This window comes from Trichoderma ghanense (genome assembly GCF_004382785.1).
Source record: "Trichoderma ghanense strain CCMA-1212 chromosome Unknown scaffold_0, whole genome shotgun sequence".
NCBI lineage: Eukaryota > Fungi > Ascomycota > Sordariomycetes > Hypocreales > Hypocreaceae > Trichoderma > Trichoderma ghanense.
Genome location: NW_027395663.1, coordinates 2,845,851 through 2,870,237, shown reverse-complemented (window position 1 = coordinate 2,870,237; position 24,387 = coordinate 2,845,851). Strand labels below are relative to the sequence as shown.

The 24,387-nt window shown below is 55.5% G+C and overlaps 9 protein-coding genes across 9 annotated transcripts; 5 read left to right on the top strand and 4 right to left on the bottom strand.

Annotated features, from left to right (window-relative positions):
• Positions 1 to 2,078: 2,078 nt before the first annotated feature.
• CCMA1212_000983 (uncharacterized protein) lies at positions 2,079 to 3,643 on the top strand (the record flags this gene model as incomplete). Its single annotated transcript, XM_073698424.1, has 5 exons — positions 2,079 to 2,286; positions 2,345 to 2,376; positions 2,530 to 2,808; positions 2,882 to 3,549; positions 3,616 to 3,643. 5 exons carry the CDS (start codon positions 2,079 to 2,081, stop codon positions 3,641 to 3,643), a joined length of 1,215 nt encoding a protein of 404 aa, XP_073563910.1.
• Positions 3,644 to 6,017: 2,374 nt separating this feature from the next.
• Positions 6,018 to 8,710, top strand: CCMA1212_000982 (Protease KEX1; the record flags this gene model as incomplete). Its single annotated transcript, XM_073698423.1, has 3 exons — positions 6,018 to 7,163; positions 7,221 to 7,798; positions 7,864 to 8,710. 3 exons carry the CDS (start codon positions 6,018 to 6,020, stop codon positions 8,708 to 8,710), a joined length of 2,571 nt encoding a protein of 856 aa, XP_073563911.1.
• Positions 8,711 to 9,153: 443 nt separating this feature from the next.
• Positions 9,154 to 10,743, bottom strand: CCMA1212_000981 (uncharacterized protein; the record flags this gene model as incomplete). Its single annotated transcript, XM_073698422.1, has 2 exons — positions 9,154 to 10,293; positions 10,495 to 10,743. 2 exons carry the CDS (start codon positions 10,741 to 10,743, stop codon positions 9,154 to 9,156), a joined length of 1,389 nt encoding a protein of 462 aa, XP_073563908.1.
• Positions 10,744 to 11,641: 898 nt separating this feature from the next.
• Positions 11,642 to 13,342, bottom strand: CCMA1212_000980 (LETM1 domain-containing protein mdm28; the record flags this gene model as incomplete). Its single annotated transcript, XM_073698421.1, has 2 exons — positions 11,642 to 13,221; positions 13,282 to 13,342. 2 exons carry the CDS (start codon positions 13,340 to 13,342, stop codon positions 11,642 to 11,644), a joined length of 1,641 nt encoding a protein of 546 aa, XP_073563909.1.
• A 494-nt stretch (positions 13,343 to 13,836) lies between these two features.
• Positions 13,837 to 14,073, top strand: CCMA1212_000979 (uncharacterized protein; the record flags this gene model as incomplete). Its single annotated transcript, XM_073698420.1, has 1 exon — positions 13,837 to 14,073. One exon carries the CDS (start codon positions 13,837 to 13,839, stop codon positions 14,071 to 14,073), a length of 237 nt encoding a protein of 78 aa, XP_073562959.1.
• A 659-nt stretch (positions 14,074 to 14,732) lies between these two features.
• Positions 14,733 to 14,954, bottom strand: CCMA1212_000978 (uncharacterized protein; the record flags this gene model as incomplete). Its single annotated transcript, XM_073698419.1, has 1 exon — positions 14,733 to 14,954. One exon carries the CDS (start codon positions 14,952 to 14,954, stop codon positions 14,733 to 14,735), a length of 222 nt encoding a protein of 73 aa, XP_073562958.1.
• Positions 14,955 to 15,815: 861 nt separating this feature from the next.
• CCMA1212_000977 (GTP:AMP phosphotransferase) lies at positions 15,816 to 16,696 on the top strand (the record flags this gene model as incomplete). Its single annotated transcript, XM_073698418.1, has 2 exons — positions 15,816 to 15,972; positions 16,032 to 16,696. The coding sequence occupies 2 exons, from the start codon at positions 15,816 to 15,818 to the stop codon at positions 16,694 to 16,696; spliced, it is 822 nt and encodes a 273-aa protein (XP_073562963.1).
• A 936-nt stretch (positions 16,697 to 17,632) lies between these two features.
• Positions 17,633 to 18,813, bottom strand: CCMA1212_000976 (ER lumen protein-retaining receptor; the record flags this gene model as incomplete). Its single annotated transcript, XM_073698417.1, has 3 exons — positions 17,633 to 18,298; positions 18,359 to 18,718; positions 18,799 to 18,813. The coding sequence occupies 3 exons, from the start codon at positions 18,811 to 18,813 to the stop codon at positions 17,633 to 17,635; spliced, it is 1,041 nt and encodes a 346-aa protein (XP_073562962.1).
• A 1,335-nt stretch (positions 18,814 to 20,148) lies between these two features.
• On the top strand, positions 20,149 to 24,335 carry CCMA1212_000975 (Protein MNN4; the record flags this gene model as incomplete). Its single annotated transcript, XM_073698416.1, has 10 exons — positions 20,149 to 20,269; positions 20,359 to 20,368; positions 20,441 to 20,609; positions 20,673 to 20,978; positions 21,036 to 21,163; positions 21,223 to 21,285; positions 21,987 to 22,091; positions 22,165 to 23,803; positions 23,864 to 24,034; positions 24,096 to 24,335. The coding sequence occupies 10 exons, from the start codon at positions 20,149 to 20,151 to the stop codon at positions 24,333 to 24,335; spliced, it is 2,952 nt and encodes a 983-aa protein (XP_073562961.1).
• Between the last annotated feature and the right edge of the window lie 52 nt (positions 24,336 to 24,387).

Genomic DNA, 24,387 nt, shown 5'->3' with positions numbered 1-24,387 from the left:
GTTGGGAGGGGTTGAGGAGAAAAGACACCGAGTGCTCCGTCAAGTGCAAAGGCTTGTCTCGCAGTTTGAAGAGCTTGGTATGGCGGAGAGGAGAGGAGAGAAGATGCGGCAATGGACGACGAGCAACCGACATACGCATAGAAACTTGTACCTCGTGTACATTACCCGACATCTGACACTATCCTTCGCGGAGGAGACCGTGTCTCGTCAGGACCCTTGACTAGTCTCTTGGACCAGAGGATGGATATGCCGCCGTTTCTTTCCCTGCCTGGAGGGCTGGTCGTGGGGGTTGACCTATCTATATACTACTTACTACCTTTCATTAAGTCGACAGTACAGCATAGAAATACATGGCGTTCATTCCAAGATGGTGAAGATGTTGAGTAAGGTATCGTAGAATTGTACCGAACCTCTGCTGCTGCTGCTGCTGTTCGGGGCAAAACTCCCATATTACGTACTTGCCGTCACTATGAAGATGCTCTCTCTGTATCCTACCTCCCTCTCTACCATCACTTACCGTGGGAATGATGCCGCGTCAAAACACACAACGATGATAGCCTTACCTCTTTGCATGAATGCGTCCCAGAATGACCCGATCGACGTACTCTGCCTCTGCGTTAGCGTACAACAGCCCTGCGTATGACTGCTCTGCAGCTGTAATATGAAACCTGAGCAATTCTGTTGACACACGAGGACCTGCATCTAGCCAAGACATTGGTCCTCGCATATCAGATTCAGGGAGAGACACGGAGCATGCATGGGGTAGTGACGCTTTGAAGGGTCGTGAGATGTGAAGGATTAGGGTTAGTTGCTTAGTATATGCATGTTGTCGAGTATGTAGGGGAGTAGGAGGGCAGTAAGAAGAGTAATAATGTAGGTTAGTGAGCAGAGGGTAAGCTCGCTGGCTGCGTAATAGGTCGGTTTGACTACCTAGTGGGCTTCCTCGCAGAGTCCGGTGGACTGGTAACGTTGAAGTCGTCTGTTCAAGGAGACTTGAGAGGTACGGTTGTAAATACGGAGGAGACGGAATTGATATTGTACGGTGTGATGTGTACGTGTCTACATGGAGCAATTTGTGATATTCTCCGTTCGGTTACATGCAATCAATCACGTAAGGTACACGTATATATACAGATATTTAGGTACTTATATGACATGGGGAATTTGCGAATGATGGTAATTGGAAACGTTCCATTGGATACCTAGGTAGACGGAGTCGCCAAAGCTGATGCTTGTCATGAAGCCAGATTTTATCACGGCAAATACTAGGTAGTTCGTGGAGTTGGTGGGGGGCGCTTGAGCCCGGCGGTTCTTGTTAGTGCAGGCCAGAGGCAACGAAGGCGAGGCGGATGCGTCATCTCACGGCCCACGGGGCAAGAAGAGCAGCTTCGTCGTGATGATGATGGTGAGGGCAGCTGGACGAGTCTTGGGAGCTGCGGCATACAGGATAGACGGGACGAATGAAATTCTCGCTCCGTATCCGTCTAGCAGGGGATTGACTGCTGTTCTTTACCGATATATCTGGAAAATGAGGTGGACTTCAATGTCAAATAGCAGTAATACCGTGCTTGCTGGTACAGTCAGCCGAAGCCATCACCGGCCGGACGCAACAATGCCAAACAAGGGCCCAACGCACCCCAGAAGGTACACATGCACATCTAATAGCACCGCCAACGTAAGGCTGGGCCAAGTCTCTGTTACTCATCGCACTGACTGTATTTTTGCGATAAACCCGCTATTACAGGCCAGACTAAGAATCCGGAATCATAGTTGCAAGGGACAGGCAGCCTTTTTTCACATGCAGTGGGAACCAGGGGGGGTCCAAGAAGTCGCTGGGACAGGCAAAACAGGCACAAGAGCTGCCACCGATCTCGGGGACCTCGACAGCTGAGGCTTTCCCCCCACCCACACTTCAAAACGGACCAAGTTTCTTGTTGCTCATCTTTCCCCCAAAAAGGCTCGCAACTCTTCTTCTTCCTCTTCTTCTATCCTCCTCCAAACTTTTTGTTACGCTTGCCTTCTTCTCCCTCTTCCTCCTCACTCTCCCCTCTTCACCACCATCCACATCATCACGCACAATGGCCTCAAGAGCTTTCTCCAAGACCCTGCGGGCGCCCGCTGCCCGCCAGCTGATTGCGCCCCGCGTGGCCCAGCGCTCCTACTCGGTCGCCCGCAGCGCCACTCGTGCCGTTGCTGCTGCTCGTCCGGCTCTGGCTGGTCTGTCCCAGCAGCAGGCTCGTGGCCTCAAGACCGTCGACTTTGCCGGTGTCAAGGAGGAGGTCCATGGTACGTGCAATTGCTTCGCGAGCGTCGACTTTCCGATCTGACAATGGTGTCTGTATAGAGCGTGCCGACTGGCCCCAGGAGAAGCTTCTGGTGAGTAGCTGGCGAGTCCCTCAAGAGTCATCCGCGGGCCCCAATAAAGAGAGGAAGACCCGGATCTGATTCCAATTCATCCTGCGTTGCCTGGAACAGTGCCATGGATGGCCAATTGGCGGTGGTATGCGTGACTGACACAGTTGCCTGCAGGAGTACTTCAAGGACGACACCCTCGCCCTCATCGGCTACGGCTCCCAGGGCCACGGCCAGGGCCTCAACCTGCGCGACAACGGCCTCAACGTCATTGTCGGTGTCCGAAAGAACGGCAAGTCATGGAACGACGCCATCCAGGACGGCTGGGTTCCCGGCAAGAACCTGTTCGAGGTTGACGATGCCATTTCCCGTGGCACCATTGTCATGAACCTCCTCAGCGATGCCGCCCAGTCTGAGACTTGGCCCTCCATCAAGCCCCAGCTGACCGAGGGCAAGGTGAGTTAGCCTCTTTGCATTGTGGCGCAATTGTATCTCGAATGGGCGACTAACATGGCGCTTCCGCTGCCAGACCCTGTACTTCTCCCACGGCTTCTCCCCCGTCTTCAAGGACCTCACCAAGGTTGATGTCCCCGAGAACATCGACGTCATCCTTTGCGCTCCCAAGGGCTCTGGCCGAACCGTGCGCTCCCTCTTCCGCGAGGGCCGTGGCATCAACTCCTCCTTCGCCGTCTACCAGGACGTGACGGGCAAGGCCGAGGAGAAGGCCGTCGCCCTGGGCGTCGCCATCGGCTCCGGCTACCTGTACAAGACCACCTTTGAGAAGGAGGTCTACTCCGACCTGTACGGTGAGCGTGGCTGCCTGATGGGCGGCATCCACGGCATGTTCCTCGCCCAGTACGAGGTCCTCCGTGAGCGCGGCCACAGCCCCAGCGAGGCCTTCAACGAGACCGTCGAGGAGGCCACCCAGTCCCTGTACCCTCTGATCGGCGCCAACGGCATGGACTGGATGTTCGAGGCCTGCTCCACCACCGCCCGCCGTGGCGCCATTGACTGGACCCCCAAGTTCAAGGACGCCCTCAAGCCCGTCTTCAACAGCCTGTACGACAGCGTCAAGGATGGCTCCGAGACCAAGCGATCGCTCGAGTACAACAGCCAGCCCGACTACCGCCAGAAGTACGAGGCCGAGCTGGAGGAGATTCGCAACCTGGAGATCTGGAGAGCCGGCAAGGCCGTTCGGTGAGTCACATGCTCAATGACACTTCTTTCTACGTGCATCTAGCTAACAGCGTCATCTCTTTGTAGCTCCCTGCGACCCGAGAACCAGAAATAAGCCCGTCTTGAGCTGAAGCTGATGGGTGGTGTTGAGAGGGTGATTCCTCCGGGATGAGAGGGTTGTTTTCTTTTATTTTCTTAATTGTACTTTGCATATGGACACTCGGCAAAAAAAGGATCATGGCGATCTGGGTTGACGAGGGCATACTGTTGTGTGTTGAGTTGTTTCAAAAAAAAAGTTTGGGCCTTTTTTAACGATACCGCGCATGGGGAGACAATGAATTCTCGTTTGACACACACGCACACACACACACACACAGACTGCTTGCTACCGTGACTTCTCGCCAACCCGTAAACTTGACCATGACTCTCGCCCTACCCCTACATCTTGAATGCTTGACACAAGCAAACTTGTAAAATGTCCGTGTTCTCCCGTCATCGGGCTTTCTGAATGAATGTCGTTACGTTCATGAGTCGAGAGAAAGATCCAGAGCGGGTCGCCTTGGCACTGACAGCCTCCGGCTTCGGCCATTTTGCAAGTCGTCTGGGATATGGAGAACGGGAGGAGCTCCCAGAGGCAAGAGAGACTGGGGAGTCTGAAGCATTCCAATTACTGGACGAGTGCTCCGTAGCAATCCATACGTACTACAGTACTAGCAGAAGCGTATGGATCCATCCGGTCCATATCCCGTGGGCCCGGATGTCGCCATGCTGTTTTTGTTTTGTGTATCCGGGCCGGTTGGAGTTTGCGCCCGGCCGGAGGCTTTTGGGAGATTGGGGGATGTGGGAATGCTGTGGCTTGTGTGGGAAGAGGTTGGGAGGGGAGAGGTGGGGGACGTCGGTTTCTATAAGTGGCTACGATATATCCTATGCGGATTCTCGTAGTCTTGGTATGGATTTCATCTTTGGATCTTTTAGTTTCTCTTATAGTGATGTTGTTGTGTATGAATGGACTGGCGGGGACGAAGAGTCTTTCGTTGCTTGCCGTGGGAAGATGCTCTAATAGTTGTGTCTATTGGGAAGCTAGCGTTCTCTCCGTCTATTGTCGCTTTGATGAGGCGCTTGAGTTGGGGTTGACTCAGCGCCTCCTGAGGAGGGCTCTGCAGGTGGACTTGAGCTTTTGTTGAACTCAAGTGCAATGACAAGGGATTGTTTTCAATCAATCTTGTAACTGATGCCGTATGTATGCATGCTGGCACTTGCTTAAAGAGGCGCTGACAGAAGAGCCCTGAAATACCTGCAGAACGACTACTGACAAGGCTAAAGCAAAACCTGCTGCAACGACCAGCAGTAATCGCTTTTTTTTTTTTTTTTTTTTTTTGGTTGTCAGAATGAACATCACGTAAGTAGGTGCAAGAAAGTATTGGGATCCAGAGAGGTTAAAGAAGTGATTGTGATGGCAGAGAAGAGCATCAACTGCGGCAACGTGTCATTACTACGCAGCGAAAAAGTATCAATCAATAGACTTGCCCGGTTGAGTCGTCAATTGAGCCCCCAAAACCGGGGTCCCGCGGCCAAAGACCCTGAAGATGGAAGGGATCTAGTAATCGTTTCGTAAAATGGATGCATCGATGCCAAAGTACAGTCTACAGATCTCCGAAGCGACACGGATGGCCGCAACTGAGGTACACGATACTTGCGCAATGTTCCCTTTGCCGACCTGCAGCTTTCAACTGAGGACGTGCCCAGACCTTCTAAAAGCTGCGTTAGTGGCGCGGCTTCCAGCCTCTAGCGTCGCCCCCTACCTAGCGCCGGTAGCAGTACAAGACTCCGTGGCCGCCTGATGGCGTGGCCACGGCGGCAAGAGGATGGACTGCAGGTACCTGTACAATAACGAGGAGGATTGACATCTCTTATTCAAGGCGGTTTCGACGGAGGGCCACGACAGCAGCCTGCATCTCAGTCTTGCCCATCTTTTTGTTTTGATTATTCTGCCTCTTCTCTGCTTCTTGTCGTTGCACATACATTCTTATTGCCTTCCGCTGGTCCGTCTTTTTGGACAGCCTGAGGAAGAAGGAGAGAGGCAGGCAATTTTGCTGCACTGCGGGACCAGTCATCTGTTTATATCTGGGTGAGTTCGACTTCCAGGCTTCTCCTGAGTGATTGGCGGCGGATGGCGCAGCCTTGCCTTTGCGTTCGGGGGGCGCCGCAGCTGTGGCGAGTTGCGACGGCTTCTCAACTCCTGTACCTCTGCACCTGCAGATCAAACACGGCACTCGATTCTCGACCTCTTACCATCTGCTAACAGTGTTCTGAAGACGGCAACTTCTGGACCATCGCTCGACTCGATTTGTAGGGGGAACAACGAAGACACCGAGCTCCATGTGCCGGTAGCTGCACTCGCTCGCCTCCAACGCACGTCTGTCCCTTTCCTGCGCCGCTCCCCCCCGTGGGCGCTCTGCCCTTCTCTATTCCGTTTGCTTTCCGCCGCCATGAAGATTCTCTCAGTCCTTGGGCTCGCCGGCTTGGTGGCCGTGTCATCGGCTGCCAGAATTGCCAGAGACTACGACAAAAACGATTACTACGTCCTGCATCTCGACCGCTCAGTACAGCCTGCCGACGTCGCCTCGCGCCTGGGCCTGACGCACGAGGGCCAGCTCGGAGAGCTCACCGACCACCACGTCTTCCGCGCTGAGAAGCATGAGCGAGACATCGTGAGGGACGAGGTTCGGGAGCGCAAGAGGAGGAAGCGAGATCTTGGCGGGTTTGACGTTCTCGATGGCGTCCTTTTGACAACCAAGCAGAAGGCTCGCAACCATTTGCAGAAGAGAATCATCCCGCCGCGTCCGCCCAGCGATCTGCTCCCCCGTCTGCCGGAGTCGCCCGACGCTTCTGCGGTCCAGTTGCAAGAGAGCGTCATGGCGGAGCTGGAGATTGCCGACCCGATATTCAAGGAGCAATGGCACCTGCTCAACACGGTGCAGGTTGGCCACGACGTCAACGTTACGGGGCTCTGGCTCGAGGGCATTACAGGCAAGAACGCGACTGTCGCTATGGTCGACGACGGCTTGGACATGTACAGCCGGGATCTCAAGGACAATTACTTCGCCGAAGGCTCGTGGGACTTCAACGACAACGACCCGGAGCCCAAGCCGGAGCTGTCCGACGACAGGCACGGGACCAGATGCGCTGGCGAGATCTCTGCTGTCCGCAACGATGCGTGTGGCGTTGGCGTCGCCTACGACTCCAAGATTGCCGGCATCCGCATCCTTAGTAGCGCCATCAGCGATGCGGATGAGGCCGAGGCCATGATTTACAAGTTCCAGGACAACCAGATCTACTCCTGCTCCTGGGGCCCCCCGGACGATGGCCGATCCATGGAAGCCCCCGACGTCCTGATCCGACGAGCCATGCTCAAGGGCATCCAGGAGGGCCGAGGAGGCCTCGGCTCCATCTACGTCTTTGCTAGTGGTAACGGTGCCGCTAGCGGCGACAACTGCAACTTTGACGGATACACCAACTCCATCTACAGTATTACGGTCGGCGCCGTTGATCGTGCCGGCCAGCACCCGTATTATTCGGAGCACTGCTCTGCCCTGCTCGTGGTCACCTACAGCAGCGGTGGCGGTGATGGTATAGTAAGTTGTACTCCCCCCCCCTTTACGAGTCTTCTTATCGGTAGCTGACCATGACAGCACACTACTGATGTTGGAGAAAACTCCTGTTACGGCATGCACGGTGGTACATCGGCTGCGGCACCCCTTGCGGCGGGTATCTTTGCCTTGGTCATGCAAGTTCGCCCGGATCTGACGTGGAGAGATCTCCAGTACCTTGCCATGGACACTGCCGTCAAACTGGAGGACCAGACAGATGCTGAATGGCAGACGACTGCTGCTGGGAGACAGTTCAGCCATACCTTTGGATATGGCAAGATTGATTCTTACTCTCTGGTTGAAAAGGCCAAGACGTGGCAGAAAGTGAAGCCCCAGGCCTGGTTCTTTTCCCCTTGGCTGCACATCAAAAAGGACATTCCGCAAGGCAACGACGGCTTGGTCGTGAGCTTTGACGTGACCGCCGACATGCTCAGGCAGGCCAACCTGGCTCGGGTGGAGCACGTCACCGTCACCATGAATGTTGAGCATACTCGACGGGGCGACTTGAGCGTGGATCTTATCAGCCCCGAGAACGTCATTAGCCATATAGCAGTGACGCGCAAATCGGACGACCACAAGGGCGGCTACGATGACTGGACCTTTATGACTGTAGCTCACTGGTAGGCTCTTTCCTTCCCGCCCCTTTTCGAAGAAGACGACTTGATGCTGATACTACTTTTACCAGGGGCGAGACTGGCGTTGGAAAGTGGACGCTTGTGGTGCGAGACACGGAGGTGAACAAGGAAAAGGGCAAATTCATCGACTGGCACCTCAAGCTCTGGGGCGAGAGCATCGACGCCAGCCAGGCCCAGATCCTGCCCATGCCTTCGGAGGATGACGATGCCGACCACGACTTGATCGTATCCACTGTATCGGGTGCGGCTTCGACCAAGTCTCTCTCCATAGCAAGCTCAACCAAGACCGGTCCGGCGACCGTTCCCACCGATCACCCCGTGCGCCCGACGAAGCCCGGAGCCAAGCCTACGGAGACAAACAAGCCTCAAGAGGGCACTGCGGACGCGAAGCCAACCGACACCGAGCACGAGGCCGCCCCTGGCACTCCCACCGCGCCGGCATCCAGCACCACCAGCGCATCCTCGTGGGTGTCGTGGCTTCCCACGTTTGGAACCAAGGCCAAGATCTGGATCTACGGCGCCATGGGCTTGATCGCCGCCTTCTGCTGCGGCCTGGGCATCTACCTGTGGATCGCCCGCCGGCGCCGCCTGCGCAACAACCCGCGCAACAACTACGAATTCGAGCTCCTCGACGAGGAGGAGACGGAAGGCCTCAACAGCGCGGAGAAGGGACCCGGCGCGGGCAAGAAGTCTCGCCGGACCCGCGGCGGGGAGCTGTACGATGCGTTTGCGGGCGGGAGCGACGACGACGACGAGTTTGACGAGTACAGGGATCGGGCGGCCGATCGGCTGGCTGGGCATAACCCCGACGACGACCCGGAGCATTACGTCGTGGGGGAGGAGGACGAGAGCGATGATGATGAGGAGGAGGCGGAGAAGCAGAGGTTACGGCGTTGATGATGATTATAGATGCATACATTTGCTTTTGTCTTGTTTCCTCTTCAGCTTTCGGGGTCTCCCTTTTTTTTCTTTTGGCTTGTGTGCTTGAAGAAAGAGGGATGATGATGCTTGGCATTGTTTAGACGGAGTAAGTCTATGGTTTGGCTTTTGTTTATAATGTTATCATCATGGATAGGCATTATTCATTATAGCAAGTCTCTTTCTGTTCTTACTTGAACAGGATTGCATTCGACCATCCTATCATGATTGTAGTCGGTCTGATCAACGCATAAGAAACATCCCATTCGATTCTGATATTCACAAGCCACAAGTTTATGAACAAACGCCACCATAGGTAAAGTACCTAGTGGTATCATCCCAAACGCCCGAAAATCGTATACACCACGCTCTTTGCCTTTTTTTTCCCTCCCCCGTTCTTCATGAATACAAGACGCAGCTCTTCACGCCACGGGAACAACGCCCTCCTTCTCCATCTCCATGACATACGTCTCCCACAGCTCGGCAACCTCGCCGTAGAACTTGACGTGCGCATCGGCCAGGCCGCCCAGCTGGGCCTTCATCTCGATGCGCTTGATGCGCTCAAAGTCGGCCACCTCGCGAATCACCTCGTCGTCGAACCGATCGCTCGTCAAGCGCGCGTTTTCGACCTCGGTGCTCAGCTCCTCGACCCTCAGCTCCAGCTTCCTGATGCGCTCCCGCCTGGCCTGCTCGTGGTCCACGCCCCGGACGTCCTCGATCTTGGCGCGGATAAAGCCGCCCGGCCCGCTGGGGGCGCCGTGGCCAGAGCGCAGAGCGTCCCTTTCGGCTGTGGACTTGTTCAGGTACTCTGTCAGCTGCTCGTAATCGAGCTGCTTCTGCTCCCGGGCCTTGAGTAGGTTCTTGAGGGCGAGAGAGTAAGCCTGCATGTCACGGAGCGAGCCGAGATAGTCCTGGTCTGTGACGTCCTTGAGCTGGTGCAGGTGGGTTGCCGTATCCTCGATGGAGGCGGCAAAGGCGTGGACGGCGGACTCGATGCCGGGTTCGAGGGTGATGAGCTTCTGGAACTGCTCCGCCAGGTCTCGAAGATCGGTTTCCAGATCGCCCTCTCTGCGGGCCACGCGCGCGATGACCTTTTCAATGTGGCCCAGATCCTCGTCGAGCTTGTCGCTCTTCTCCTTGACCTCGATGAAGCGCCTGTCGGGCTGATGGACTTTTGTAAAGGCGTTGATAAAGGTATCCGCAAAGTTGTCAAAGACGCCGCTGGAGCCGCCGGGGTCGCTCGCTATGCTGCCGCGCGCCGTGCGGCTCTTGACCGTCGCGTTCCAGTCGGGGCTCTCGAGGAAGCTATGCAGGATGGTGCTCCGGCGCAGGACGGGGTGCAGCGACAGGCGGTTGAGGAAGCGCTGCAGCGAGTGGGCGCGGCGCGCGGTGAAGTCGCCGCCGAAGCGGTCGCCGCGGACGTACTCCATGCGCTGCTTGTCCGGGATGGGCGGGACGGCGCAGGCCGGGTAGTCTCGCATCAGCTGCTTGAAGAGGAAGGCGAAGTCTGTGAAGCGCCGCCTTACGGTGGTGACTTCTTTCTGGAAGGACGGGAACGTGGACTGGAGGCCATGCTGTCAGCTTCAAGGTGTTCTGCTGGGTATGGTTGCTCTAGTTTGGAGTTGTTGCGACGGCATCGGGACGAGGAGAGGCGGGGTAACAACAACAAAGGGAGAGCAAGCCATGTCAAACAGAGAGAGATAAAGAAACAGAGACGCCGGCAGTCGCATCTCTGGCCCTGCGGCTGGAGAGAGACGACATACGTGAGTAGTGACGAGATACGACACAAACGCGTCCTTGGTGCCGTCATTCTCCTTGATCGGCGACCCGACGGTGCACTCGAGCTTCTCGCGGCCGATGGCCGTCGTCGAGCTGTTGCCGGCCTCCTCCACGGCGCGCGCGGGGGCCTCGGCGGCGGCGGCGGCGGCCGAGCGCTGCGCCTGGTCGTGGACGTGGTCGCTCCATGTGACGTTGGAGAAGTCGTCGTGGTCGTTGTCGTGGTGCGTCGTCATGGTGGGAGCATCTGCGGTTGTTTGAGGGCGAGAAGAGGAGACGGTGGCTGTCTGTTTGTTGCGACGATTGGAGTCAGAGGCTCTTTTGGAAGTTGTCTGAGCTTGTGAAGAGGAGGGAATGCGGTCGAAGTGATGGGACAAGGAAAAGAGAGGGGATGTCGAGGATTAAACGGGTGGCGTATGTGTGAGGCCAAGTTGGAGAGGCAGTTGGAGAGGCAGTTGCAGCAGACGAGCTTCGAGCGTTTGCGAGGCAGTTTTGGATGCTAACAGGCCAAGGTACCGCGCAGGTACACGCTGTGGTGCAGCCCCTCCCAGAGGCACAAGGGCAGCACCTTCATGGTACCTGCGGGCGACATGATGACGCAACAGCTTGGCCGCATCGAGACAGCGGTTTTTACCTTGATGCACTCCAGCCAAAACAATCCTGGAAACTGCTGCAGAATGGGACAAGATGCAAAACATCGGTGACAGCTCATCTGCATGCAATCAGTATCTAAGAGGCACAAATACGGACATGCTGCATCAGACGGAGCATCACGGAGACTTTCGGTTGGAATGAAATAGCAGAGCTGGTGCCTAAACCAACAATGAGAATGGCAGTTCAAGTTTGATACTGCATTGTGGTGATATGCGTCGTCTATTTGTGATTTGCTGTGTCGAGATGTCTATATACCTTCCATGCTTCCCTCATCCGCAATTGCTAACAACATGATTCCCTTATCCTTTCCGGGTATGCGGCACCCACTGTACATATGAAATGGTAAGAATAAACAAGTCGTTGGACTGCCGGCGCTTGCGTGTACGCCGTGATTTGCTTCCTTTATAACCTTTTTTTTTTTTGGTGGTTGTCTTTCATTGTTCCCGCCTTTTCCATATTTATACAATTCTTCATCAGTCATCATTTCTGCTCCTTGGCAGCGGCCTTGTGCTCGGCCTTGTGCTCGGCCTCAACAGCCTGGATCTGCTCCAGCTCAGCGTCAACCATCTCGCCGGCGGGCTTCTGCTCGAGGCCGCTCTCGGCAGCGGACATCTGCCGCTCCTCCTTCTCGTCAATGTCGTCGACATCGCGAGGAGTGGCAAAGCCAGTTGTCTGGCTCTCCTTGTTCTGCAGCTCCTCTTCCTCAATGAGCTCCTGCTGCTCCTTGAGAACCTCGAGACGCTGCTTGTTGGTGGCGGCGCCCTCGGCGTTGTGCACCTCGAGCTCAATCTCGTGGAACAGCTCCTCGGGGATGGAGGACAAGACGCCAACAAGAGCATCAATCTGGCTCGAGCCCTCGCCCGATCCCTGGCCGTACATGTAGGCGTTGCTCAGGACCAGCAGGGTAGAGGGAATGCCCTCCTTGAGACGCAGGTCGAGCCATGTCTGCAAGTCGGCCCTCATCTTGGCCGGGGACACGCTGTGAGTGCGAATACCGCGGGCTGCACATGCGAGCTGCAGCTCAGCGACGGTCAAGCTGTCCACGCCCTCAAAGGCGATTGCCTTGTCGTCGCGCTTGATCTGGCGCATGCGGTGGCGGATCTGGTATCGCAGCATCGAGTCGGTGCCAAAGGTGTTGAGGCCCATGTATCGGCACATGGACACCAGCTGAGGGCGCGACAGGTTGTCCAGGGTCATGTCGTCTCGGAAGATCTTGCACACCTTGATGACGTCTTGTTCGGTGGGCGCCTCGCCGGTCGATCTCACCTTGCGGAAGAAGTTGGCAAACTCCTCCTTCTGCGCCGTCGCCTGGCTCAGGGGAAGGCCAGTCTCCTTGAGCGTCTGCTGGATAAAGGCGCTGACCTCCTTCCTGGTGGAGCGCAAGAGAGTGGCCTTGGCCTCCTTGGACTTTTGCCCCTCAAACGTGCTGGGGAGCATGTTGGGGAAGAGCTTCAGGGCCAGGGGAAGCAGAGCCTCGCCAAGGGGGACGATGATGAAGATGGAGAAGGGGACGAGTCGGCCGAGATCCTGGACAGTGCGCCGGAGCTGCTTGCTCTCTCTGCGAGTGAGCTCGTAGCCGGCGGCCATCTTGAGGGCTAGCCTCCAGCTGATGCGGATCTCTGTAGCCAGCAGCTTGGTTCCATCCCAGTAGTGCTGAGCCTCCTTCTTGACCTTTTGCCAAAGTGTCAGTTTGGTCTCCTCCTCCTTCTTCTTGGCAAGCTCCTTCTGGCTCGAGACGCCGTCCTTCTTGGCGGCGAGTTCGGTCAGCGAGGCATCGTCGGCGGCCTTGTCGGATTGCGCAGCGGCAGCATTGGCCGAACCGTCCTTCGCAGCTGCATCTGCATCCGACTTCTTCGTAGCGCTCGAGGGATCCTTTGGTAGCGCCTTCTTAGCCTGCTCGGCGTTGAATCCGGGGGGCGGTCCAGACGGCGCATCCGGTCGATGAGGCTCGGTTCCCAGCTGGCGCAGAGGGACCAGCAGGGCCAAGGCGGGGATCTGAGTCTGTCGGGCAATATGCCTGGTCATGAGAGCCGGCGAGACACCTCGGGATAGGTTTCTGGCTGCGGGCAGGTGTCAGCAACGACGGCGGCCTGTAAGGGGGCGTCTCTGGTCCATCTCACCTTGTCCCAGCAGGGGGTTGCGAGCCACTGCCCTGCGGGCAAGGCTGGATGAGGCGCTCATTGCGAGCAAATGTGGGAATCACAGTCTGATTCAAAAGGGAAGTAACTGGGCGCCACAGATAAGAGACAACGACGAGAACAGAATGGGAGATGAAGGATGGCGGAACTGGACGTGTCGATGGTGGTGGATGGAGGGATGATGAAGGAATGGAAAGAATATCGACGGGTCCAGGGCCTGGAAAAGGAACCAGGAGGTACGTACCGGCCTCGCAATCTGGCAGTGTGTTGCATCTGGTGCGCCACATGTCAGAGGCGAATTGCGGCACGTCATTGGCCGGATCAGAGTTTGAGCGGGTGCCATTGGGCTGAAGCCGCCCGGCAGGCGAAATCACATGACATAATCGTTCTCCTGAAAGGCTTCATTACATAATACCGGTGCCGGCTCGGGGTTTGGCTTGGGCTCGGACACGTCGGACTTTGGGGACGCATGCAGTGTGTATGTACGCTCTAAGGTATGCTTTGCTGGCAGCAGCTGCTGGTTCGACAGTCGTGAGGATGAGACGCGGGCCGTTTGTTGTGCGACATCTGCGAATGGCAGACGCTGGGGCGTCGCTGTCATCCGGGGAGAGACGTGCACGACCATCATCATCAGGCCGAATACTGAATGAATGCCTTACCTTGTCCGCATCGAGTACATGGACGGTCATGAACTGCAATGTCTCGAACCACATGAGACGAGATGGTATCTGGACGCTCGCAGTCGATGGGCACCCTCATCATGTCGAACGATGACTAAGTAGCAAGCAAGAGCTGATGAGTTCCGTGACAGGCGCTCGACCAGACTCGGATGGAAGGGATGCGATATACTCCCTACATGTACTCGCGATTGCTGATTCTGCTCCTTGGTACCTTGGTCTGTTGGCAGCCTACAAGTATCCAGGTATGGCTTGTTGTCCTCTCCCATCAAGTCGGGCGCCGCTCGCTCTTGACTGGGGATGATTCGGCAATTTGTCTCCATCATTGCCCGACTCGGCGCCGGAGCCTGAAGTAAAGGACGAGCAGCCGTCTGTCTGGAGCACGCAATTCGCGTGCGTGCCTGGGCACGAGAATACATGTATGTACATGTAGCCAATGAGCCTGCAGCAGAGCCCTTGACTACATGTATTGTCCATGTCCCGCAGCAACAAGTGATAGCCCTGGGAGGCTATTCTCTCTTCTCTAAGGTTGCACAATGCAGCTAGAGGCTGTTTGACACAAATCGGGGGCACCCTATTTCTTATATGCGGACATGGAAGGAAGAACATACCACGATGATGCTCGCAGCAGCACCATCTCCAATACAGATCAGCTTGATCGCAGTCGGACCGCGCGGACCGCCTTGTCCGCGATCGTAGAAGACTACATTTCTCGAGTAATTACTCTTTCTAATACTAAAACACCAAAACACCGTCTCAGACCAAAGGCGACAGACGGCCCAGCGTGAATAGAGCCGAGCAGTGGCCCAAGCAGCGACGCTCTGGAATCAGGCAGACACCGGCTATAAGGTCCCGGGCCAAGGCCCAGCCAACGGGCTGCCCTGCCCTGTTCCGCCTGATGCCGGAACGTCTTTTAGCGGCCCCCAGCGGTGCCCCGGATCTCCAGCAGCACGTGCCCGCCGCCAGCGCTCCATCCATAGTTAAGTCCTGTGCTGCTCCAGGCGCTCCAGGGCTCTCCTCCAGGGCATCAGCCCGCCGAGCTTCAGCGGGTTGGCGGGGGCCGTTTCCCACTGGAGCAACTGGCCCAAGCTTCGACTCGTGTGGCAATGCCCCGGGCTTTGGACCTGGATCCCGGAGTTTTGCAGCTAGGGAGGATGGGAAAATTGTTGGCTCCCATCTCACCAGTTATGCTCGTCCGAACTGCCAATCCATCCCACCATCTTTTCCCTTTCCGCAAAGTGCACGCACCAGATCGCAAACTGTGCGATTCCACGTCGTCACCATCAAATCATACCGTGCGGCGCTTCTCCAGCTCGCACATTCTGGGCTTGCATCATCCCCGCCCGTCCCGCCATGGCAAGACCGGGTCATTATCATCGACTCAACATTATTAACAACCTTTTTCTTACTTGCCTACCTAATACTGTACTCTTGCGCTCCCTCCCTCCCAGCTTTCCTTCCCACCCCTTCCGCCCGGTTTCTCTTGGTTTTCTCGTCTCTTCATTGTTCATCCCTTGCGTCTATTTAAATGCCGTTTCCTTGCTCTCGAATGTAGGCTGTCAGGGTAAAAGGCCAAGTTCTGCTGCTACCTTCTCGCTTACCTGAAGACGGGGGCTTGGCTTTTTATCTTTCTCTCTTGTTGTTTTTGACCTTTTTTTCCCCCTCCGCCGCGTTCATTGCAAGGTTCTACGTTTGGCCGTCTTCGGCAATTGTCTTACGACGCACTTCACCTGCATTGATTGATACCTTTGCTTCGAAATACGATTTTCCATCTCTCTGGATTGTCATTTCGTTTCTCTGGACATTCATATCCTCAATTCCGAACTTCGCATATAGACAATGCAACTCAAGAGAGCGGCGCGAGTAATTCTTATTGGTGCGCCCGGCGTGGGCAAGGGGACGCAGAGCGAGAGGCTGCTCAGGCGCTTCCCTCAGCTCAAGGCCATCAGCACCGGCGACCTCCTCCGTCACAATGTCAAGAACAGGACGCCTCTTGGTACGTCAATCCTCATTCAATGCTGTCACTGTAGCTGTGGCTAATCATCATTCAATCAGGCATCATGGCTGAAAAAACCATCAAGGCGGGTGGCCTGGTGGCCGACGACCTGATGCTCCGTCTCATCTCGTCAGAGCTCCGATCCCGCGGCTGGCTTCTCAACGGCGGCAGACCCCCCATCATGACCCTCTCCGCCGAAGCAACCTCCGCCGACGGCTCCTATCACCACCACCACCCGGACCCCTCCATGGACGCCTTCAACTCAATGACCTTCCACATCGACGAGCACACGGTGCCCCAGGCGTCCGAGGACCCGTCCGCCTCCTTCATGCTCGACGGCTACCCGCGGACCGTCTCACAGGCCGTCACCCTCGACCGGCTCGTGCCCATGAACCTCGTCGTCTCCCTCCAGACGCCCTTCTCCGTCATCCTCGAGCGCATCGCCGGCCGCTGGGTCCACGAGCCCTCGGGCCGCGTCTACAACACCTCCTTCAACCGCCCGCGCGTCCCCGGCCGCGACGACGTCACCGGCGAGCCCCTCGTCCAGCGCCCGGACGACAACGAGGACACGTACCGCGCCCGCTTCCGCAAGTTCCAGGAGAACAGCGAGCCCATCCTCAACCACTACGCCAAGAAGGGCGTCCTGCTTGAGATTGAGGGCATGAGCAGCGATGAGATTAGTCCGAAGCTGTACGAGGCTTTCGAGGCTCGCTTTGCTCGGTGAAAAGGTCTCCTCCTCTTTGGCCTGAACTATGGAATCTTTATGCTGTAGCATTCATGTTTCAACAACCTTATTCGATATCCTTAGTTGGTTGATTTTTTTTGGCTTTATCCGGCGTTGTTGTGTCTTGGGGTTGTTATAATGTTACTCGGAGTTGTCTGTGTGGTTTGGGAAAATATCACGTCCTCTTGTGTTCTTCCCCTGGCTTATTCTACACTACCGAAAGTCAAGAGGATGATGAACGGCGCAACTGTCGAGAATGTTTTCTATCTGGAGTGGCTCTCTCGCCCTCTTCCATATTGTGTACTGTACCATCTTTTGAGAACCGAGTACATGCGGGTTGACGAAAAGTCCCCGGGTTTGGATACCGAACTGAATCATGAATACCGCGCATCCTGTGACTATAGGTACCAAGTCAGTATCCCGTAGACCGGGCAAGGTACGGAATGAGCTGACCTTCACATGCTTGTCGTGCGACCTGCGTCTGCCAGGTGCGACGATGGATGCTTGCAGCTTCTCCGCATCCGGCACGGGTACCGAGACTCCACTCCCATGCCGAGGGCTCTCGGGGTCTTGTTATTCTCTCGGCTACAACGACATTTCAACGGCCCGCGGCTTTAAGCATCACGCAAGTACAGGTGGAAAAGGTTTCTCCAATTATCACAGACTCGTGCCGCCAAGGTAATACATGTTCTACCCAGGATGAAGAATCTCCTTGCCGGCTTGCAACTCCCCACCACCCACTCAGTCCTTGAATCCTGTAACTAGAACCAAACCAAACCGTACAGTACCTGAAATCACCCAAGATGCCCAGTGTAAATCAGAGATCAAAGGTCGAATCATCGTCCCTAATCATCCCTATCCTAGGAAACTCGATTGTAGTCACAAATTGACGACTTCTCCAAGAGATGCGTTATCAAAAAAGATAAACAGCCCGCTTCAATCGTCCCATTCGTCTCCGCTTCGGATGCCCGGCGGGGTGTTGTTGTTGTTGTTATTGTGCGACTGGGAAGAGCTCTGTCCGGCACGCAGCGGTGTGTCCTCGTCGTCATCGTCATCGTCCATAGCCTTGGCCAGCTCATCGGGGTCGTGCATCCTGGCGTCGGGGTCGAGTCCCTCGTGGTGGTCGTCATCGTGTCGTCCACTATCCAAGACACCATCGTCCGCGCTGACAGAGATGCCGCGAGCTCCCCATCTCGCCCGACCTCCGCGCGAGCCGTCGCCTCCCAAGCCAGCTTCCTCATCATCCGCAGCCGGGGCGCTCTTACCGAAGATGCGGTGGAGGAACCATCCACGGTGTAAATCATCAGCATCGACGACGCCGCCGCCACGGAGCTTGACTCGCTGTCGTGTGTAGTATACCCAAGCAAAGTCGATATAGAGGGCCGTCTGAATGATGCCAAAGATGACAGCGACAGTATCCGGGGGTCGGTCGTTGACGTCGAGCTCCCGCACAAACCAGTTGATGCAGTAGAACGCTCGGTAGGAGCCCAGCGCCAGGAGATAGAAGGAGTCGATGACGGTGGGAACGGTGGTCTGTCTCAACAGCAGCAGCTGAGGCAGAACGCATACGGATTCGAGGATTTCAGAGAAAACCCACATCCACTAAGTGAAGCCGGTCAGTGCACGAATTCTCCCACTCCAAAGGGGTGATTTAGGACATACGGTGAGGAACCCCCAACGAGAGCGCGACTCGAAAATCAGCATGGCAAAGGGAGAAAGCGCAAGCGAGCCACCGAGGATAATGGCGCCCAGCTTCCACGAGATCTCGCGCTCACGAGAGCGGGGGAACAGCCATTGCATCACCGCGAGGATGTAGAATGACGTGACAATGTATGTGACTTTGAATATCGCGTTCCATGCCGACTGCTCTCGGAAGAGATCGAGGTATCGCGTGCAGAAGACGACGGCGTAGAGGCCCTGTGTGATGAGCGACACGCCCTCGGCGCTGCGGTTTCGGTGGATAGCGAAGATGAGGATGCCCTTGGAGAGCATATGGAGGAGGTCGCCCAGGATGCGGAATATCTGAGCGGCAGGTGTCAGCTTGCATTATCCTTCCTTCTCTTGAGGTCCATCTCTGGTCTGGGAATCGAGGTTCGTCGTACGTTCCAGGCGCCCATCTTGCAGGCTCGCGGCACAGCCTCGCCGCCGCTCTATCTGAGGAGTATCGAATGGAGAGACAAAGGGAAGAATAGAAGCAGAGGACGAGGAGAGGAAGATTGAAAAGGAAGCGAATCAAAGCGTTTCACAAGGCCAAAAACATCGAAGCCAACCGGACGGCCCGCAGAGACGGCGAATAGGGGAGATTGTCGACAGCGGATTGTATGCAACTGTTGAACGCGGAGCTGAAGCTGAGCTTGCGTCAGACCCCAGAGTCCAGGTCGCAGGAGGCACGACACAGCCCCACCCTTGTGACGACGCCCCGATAGCTGCACATTGCTTGATAGGGGAATACGGCATGTCTGTACCTGAGCTGCTAGCGTCGGTTTCACTGTTGGCGTCCAAAGGGTTCAATTTGTTTCAATCTGAAGCTTTGACGGAAACAGGCGACGGGAGACACGGTTATAGTTGCCGGCATGGCCGCGTAGAGTGTCCAACTTTGCTTCTACTTGCTTTTTTCTTTCCATCTGCAGGTATGGACTAGGATAATGAAGCGACATCAACAGATCTGGGATTACTCTGAATGGGTCTACTCGAAGGGCCCCTAAAAACACCTACTGCCTGTGGTGGTCAACAGAACGCATCAACTCGGGATGCCCAGGACAGGCAGTGTTCACGGCGCTGTTGCATCAACGCCTCCCTCGAAATGCATGCAAAAGCACATCAAAGTGTAGGATTTCTAGCGCAAAGCTTACAAGGCGTCTGAAACAAACCCGTTGTCAGTGCTTCATCAAACTGATTGTCGCGTGATGTCGCCGCAGCGGATTTTGTCGAGTGCTGGGTGCCCCGAAAATTCACCACTTTAGCCTCCCAACTTTTGCAGCGCATGGCGAAAACATCAAAAAAACCCATCTCCAACAAAAGCAGATTTGACAAGCAGCAAATAGCACCAGCAGCAACGTGACTTCCCTCTCACCGCTAGCTCACTATGTCCACTGAGGCCTTCAAGTCCCTGCTACTGTCATAGGGTTCTACAACTATTTTCAATACAGGAGGACATCGGCCTCCAGCATCCCCAAAAGGGTCGATACGCGCGTCGACCCCCCTTGCACTGCTCCCACCGCTGCCGAAACAGTCGCTGCTGAGTGGTCGCTTTCCTATCCCCCCTTCACGGCATCGAATTGCCGACGCGAAAGCAGCATCAGTTCCACTTCCGGCCTCGAACTATCAATGGTGGTGCTAGCAGTGCTCTCTAGCATTCCAGATATCCGGCCCCGTCAAAAGGGGGACAATTCCTGACGAGACCAAAGGACCGCTTTGTTATTCTAACGAGCACCATCAAATCTGCCCCAAGAATGAAATTTCGTGCAAGCACTGCCAGGCGATCCATCATCGCAGCCGTCTGGGCGGCGTCGGCCTGGGGTATTAGTGCTGCTCCCTCGGCCAAGAGCAAGGCTACTGTGCCCAAATATTTCCGTGAGTGGATATTGCGTGTGGTTACGCGGCCCTTGCCGTCCTTCTACACCAGAGCGATGATATACAATACTAACACAGACCTCCTATAGATGAGAATCGGTACGTGTCGTAGCCAAAGCTTGCAACTACTCGTTGTCGTTGACCTCACTTTGTGTCTAACCCGGGCTCTAGCTACGACGTTCACTATGATGACCGGTACTCTCGCATACTCCTCGAGGACCCTAAGCAGCGAGAGGCCATCAAGGTCTTAGTCCAGACGTATCTGGCAACCTTTAGAGACTTGGGCGTTCAGACATGGTTGATGCATGGAACTCTGCTTGGATGGTGGTGGGGGAAGAAGGTATTGCCCACCTAGCATCCTCTATGCAAAGGCTGTCTTTCCTCGTTCTAACAAAAATTCAAGGTCATGCCGTGGGACTACGACGCAGACGTACAAGTAACGGAAGCAGACATGTACTTCCTGGCGGCCTATCACAACATGACCACATACTACTACAAGTACGGCGATATGGAGAAAGGCCGCTTCTTCCAGCTCGAGGTCAACCCATATTTCGTTCACCGAGAACAGGATGACAAGTCCAACGTCATTGATGCCCGGTGGATCGACATGCAGAACGGACTCTACATCGACATCACTGCGGCGAGATATGCTTTGGACCACCCGGAGGGAGAAGGCGTCCTGTATGACAAGTTCGGCCACGAATATCGTGTAAGGAGAAGTTTTGTATCCGGCCCAACCCCTTATGCGTACTAATCTGCTGTATAGGATACTTACGTCTTCCCCTTGCGAGATACAACGTTTGAGGGCGTGCCCTGCAAGATTCCTTATCGGTACGAGGACATGCTGCAAGCAGAATACGGGAGGAGTTCCTTGACGAATACAGAATACCATGGGTACGTCTATACGGCCGTTTCTTTCATCTCTGCAGGTTACATAGCTGACGTCTGTCTAGCCACCGATTCGATAACGAAGCCCGGGAATGGGTTCCCATCAAAAAGAAGCTGGAAGAAGAGTTGTAGTTTTGCCTGTCTCGTGTTGTTGGCATTGGCATGTGTAAGCGTTGGTCTTTGTCATACATCCATCAGAAGGCTTGGGCATTTGGCGGTTTAGAGTACGGAGTATATGTGTTTTCATTATTGGCAAATTGCCGGCGGGCCCGGCGCAAGGCGAAAATTCTATAAGAAAGGTTATCTACAAGCTCTAAGGCGGCATTCAAAGCATCAAGGGAACGCTACTGAGGTAGGTATGAGGTATAATTCACAATTGCACCCGAATTGCCCAGTGAAGGAACGTGACAAGAGCCTTTCTGAAGTCGTTCTTCTGATTGTGTACATCTACTCGGCCTGCTGCTCGTGCTCGGTGTGCGGACATGTACAGCTACCTGAAGCCGCAGCCCTACCTTATGTACCGTCAAACCCCACCAAATCTGTAGCGGACCGCATTAATCAACGCGTGTCTCGAAACGGTCGCGTCCCAGCTGCCCGAATCCACTTTTCAACACCTCCAGCTCGAGCTCCGAGATTTACCTTCGATCTGCCAGAGACGCAACCCTCATTCTGTCTCTCTCCAGGCCCGCTATCCCGGCAATTATCACTACTTCTACCCCTCAGAGCAGCAGAAGAAGAAACCATCGAACAACTGGTTTCAGGCCCGATCCACATGTAGAAGCCATTCAGGGCTTTTGCTCCCCTGCATTTGCCTCTGACATGGCCACAGGCATGTCTTTGCTGCCTTGCGTCGCCATCTCGTGCTTCACTCTAACAAGCAGACAGGACGACAGAACCGCGCAGACCGCCTGAACGAGCGTCTCCGAGGCGCGCAGTAAGTTCCCATCCATCGACAAAAAGAGGCAAACGCAGCGCCGCAGTCCGTCAGCTTGCTCACTGCTCCGTAGGCGCGCCAATGTAGACGACGAGTCCTTCAACCTAGGGATTGATAGCCTCGATATCGGAAGCCTTGTCATTGCGTCGTCCATTGCATCAAACTCGAGTCCCGCCGTCCGCACCAAATACTCTCCCACGACATCAGCGAAGAGAAGGAAACTCGATAAAGATGTGCCACCCCAGCCAGAGCCCAGATCGAGCTCCACCCCTCGACGACGAGGGGTCAGATCCCAGCTGGCAGAACCGCCGGTTGAGTTGCCAGTTTTGTCAAGAGAGGCTGAGATGCGAGACGTGACGGCCCCGGAGCAGGAGGACGAGGAAGATGACGAACCCACGCCCCGACCAGGCAGGACCTTTCAAGTACCGCATTCTTCGAGCTCAGTTCGAACAGCCGCGCGTCATTTGGTGGAGGAGGAGGAGGAGGCTGAGGATGAGCTCGAAACTCTACCTCCACATCCCAGTGCCATATCGGCTGCACTGCTGCGATCTCCCACCACGGCGCGCGAACCTGAGAATATCATCGAAGAGGTGACAGAGTCTCCCGCAGATGCGCCAGGAAGCGGCAAGCGGCGCCGAGTGCCCATGAGCGAGACTCTCAGCTCCACCGCGAGGTTAATGGGGGTGATATCTTCGGACGACGGAATGCCTATGCCCTCTTCACCACTCGCGAGCAAAGTGCGTCGTAGTGATGCAACCACGGTCCGGTCCGCAAGGTCAGCTGGAACGATATATGGCCAGGAGACTAGTGATTTGGCAGATGAGCTGTCATCGGATAATTTCCCCCAGCTGGCAGGAGTGGAACCCATCGATGAGGGGAACGAGGCCACCGACTTGGCTATGGAGGACAATACTTTCGCCCAAGAGGAAGATGGAGAGGAAGAGGAATACCGCCTAGAGGAGCAAGAGCACGCCGATGAGATTGACGAGGGGAAAGTGGCAAGAATCTTGGAGGGAACGGCGAGGCGACCGCGAGGACCATCTCCAGAGCTGGGATCACAGGATATGGAGGACGCAGAGCAAATAGAAGAGGAGGAAATACAGCCTGAGCATGAGCCCGAGCCCGAGCCCGAATCTGAGGCGGAATCCGAGCCTGAAATGGAGGTTGCAACTGAAGCTGAAGAGGAGGAAGAGGAGGCGACAGTCTTGCCGACGCCTCCCAAGCGAAAGCGCGGGCGCCCAAGCAAAAGCCCGACGACTCAAAAGCAACCCATCGCGAAAGCGAAGCCTGTCGGGCCAAGGAAACGCGCCGCACCACGGCCACAAGAGTACAATGATGAGAACGACGAAAACGAAGAACCGCAAGCCAAGAAATCCAAACCCAAGACGAAGAAGCGACATAGTGACCAGAGCGAGGGCGATGGAGGAACGATCGAAATCACCGTTCAGCGATTCGTCAACCTCAAAAAGCGTGGCAACGAAGACGACGACGAAGACCCTTTACAGAGCGAGATGGCCTTTGTCAACCACGGAGGAGAGAGCGTGATTGACGTCTTCGCTCAGGTCTGCGACGAGGTGATCTCTTCCACGCTGGAGCAGTTCCAGGAGGTGGCCAGCGGCGCAGAGGACCCGGCGAAGAAGAAGGAATATCGCATCAAGATGCGGGCTATTGAAGCGTATCGAGAGGAGCTCAAGTCCCGGTTCCTCCAGCACGTATGTCTTGAAACCAGCGGATCTACATTGTGTGAAGGGGATTCTAACATGACTGACTAGGCTATTCACCTGAACCACTGGCATTCGCTGCGGAAGCGAGTTCGACATGTGCAGAAGGAGAGGATGGCTTTGCGCGAGGAGATTATGCGTATCAAGGCCGAGCGAGAGCAGGTTGCCCTTCGAATGGATGCCATCAGAATCAGGCACGAGGCCGATGCTCGAGAGTCAAAGGTAGGAGTCGAAGATGCCGTCTTACATTCATTAGCAAACACTAACTCACCTGTGCTTGTAGTATTGTCTCGATGCATCTTCTCTCATGCACGACGTAGACCTTGCCGTGGAACAGGGCAGGGAGGCGCCAGAACTCTCGCGAGCGGCGCAGAAAGAGGCCGAGCTGGCCAACCTCGAGCTGCTGGTGTCGCGCGTATCGGAGCAAGCCAGCTCTTCGAGCTTTACGGGCGGAATCCTCAAGCAGGTCAAGGATTTTAACTCATTCTTGGAGCGGGCTGCTATGGCACTTGAATCGCGATGATACCCCCCAAACGTGTTTTTTTTTTTTTTTTTTTTTTTTTTGACGATTTGTT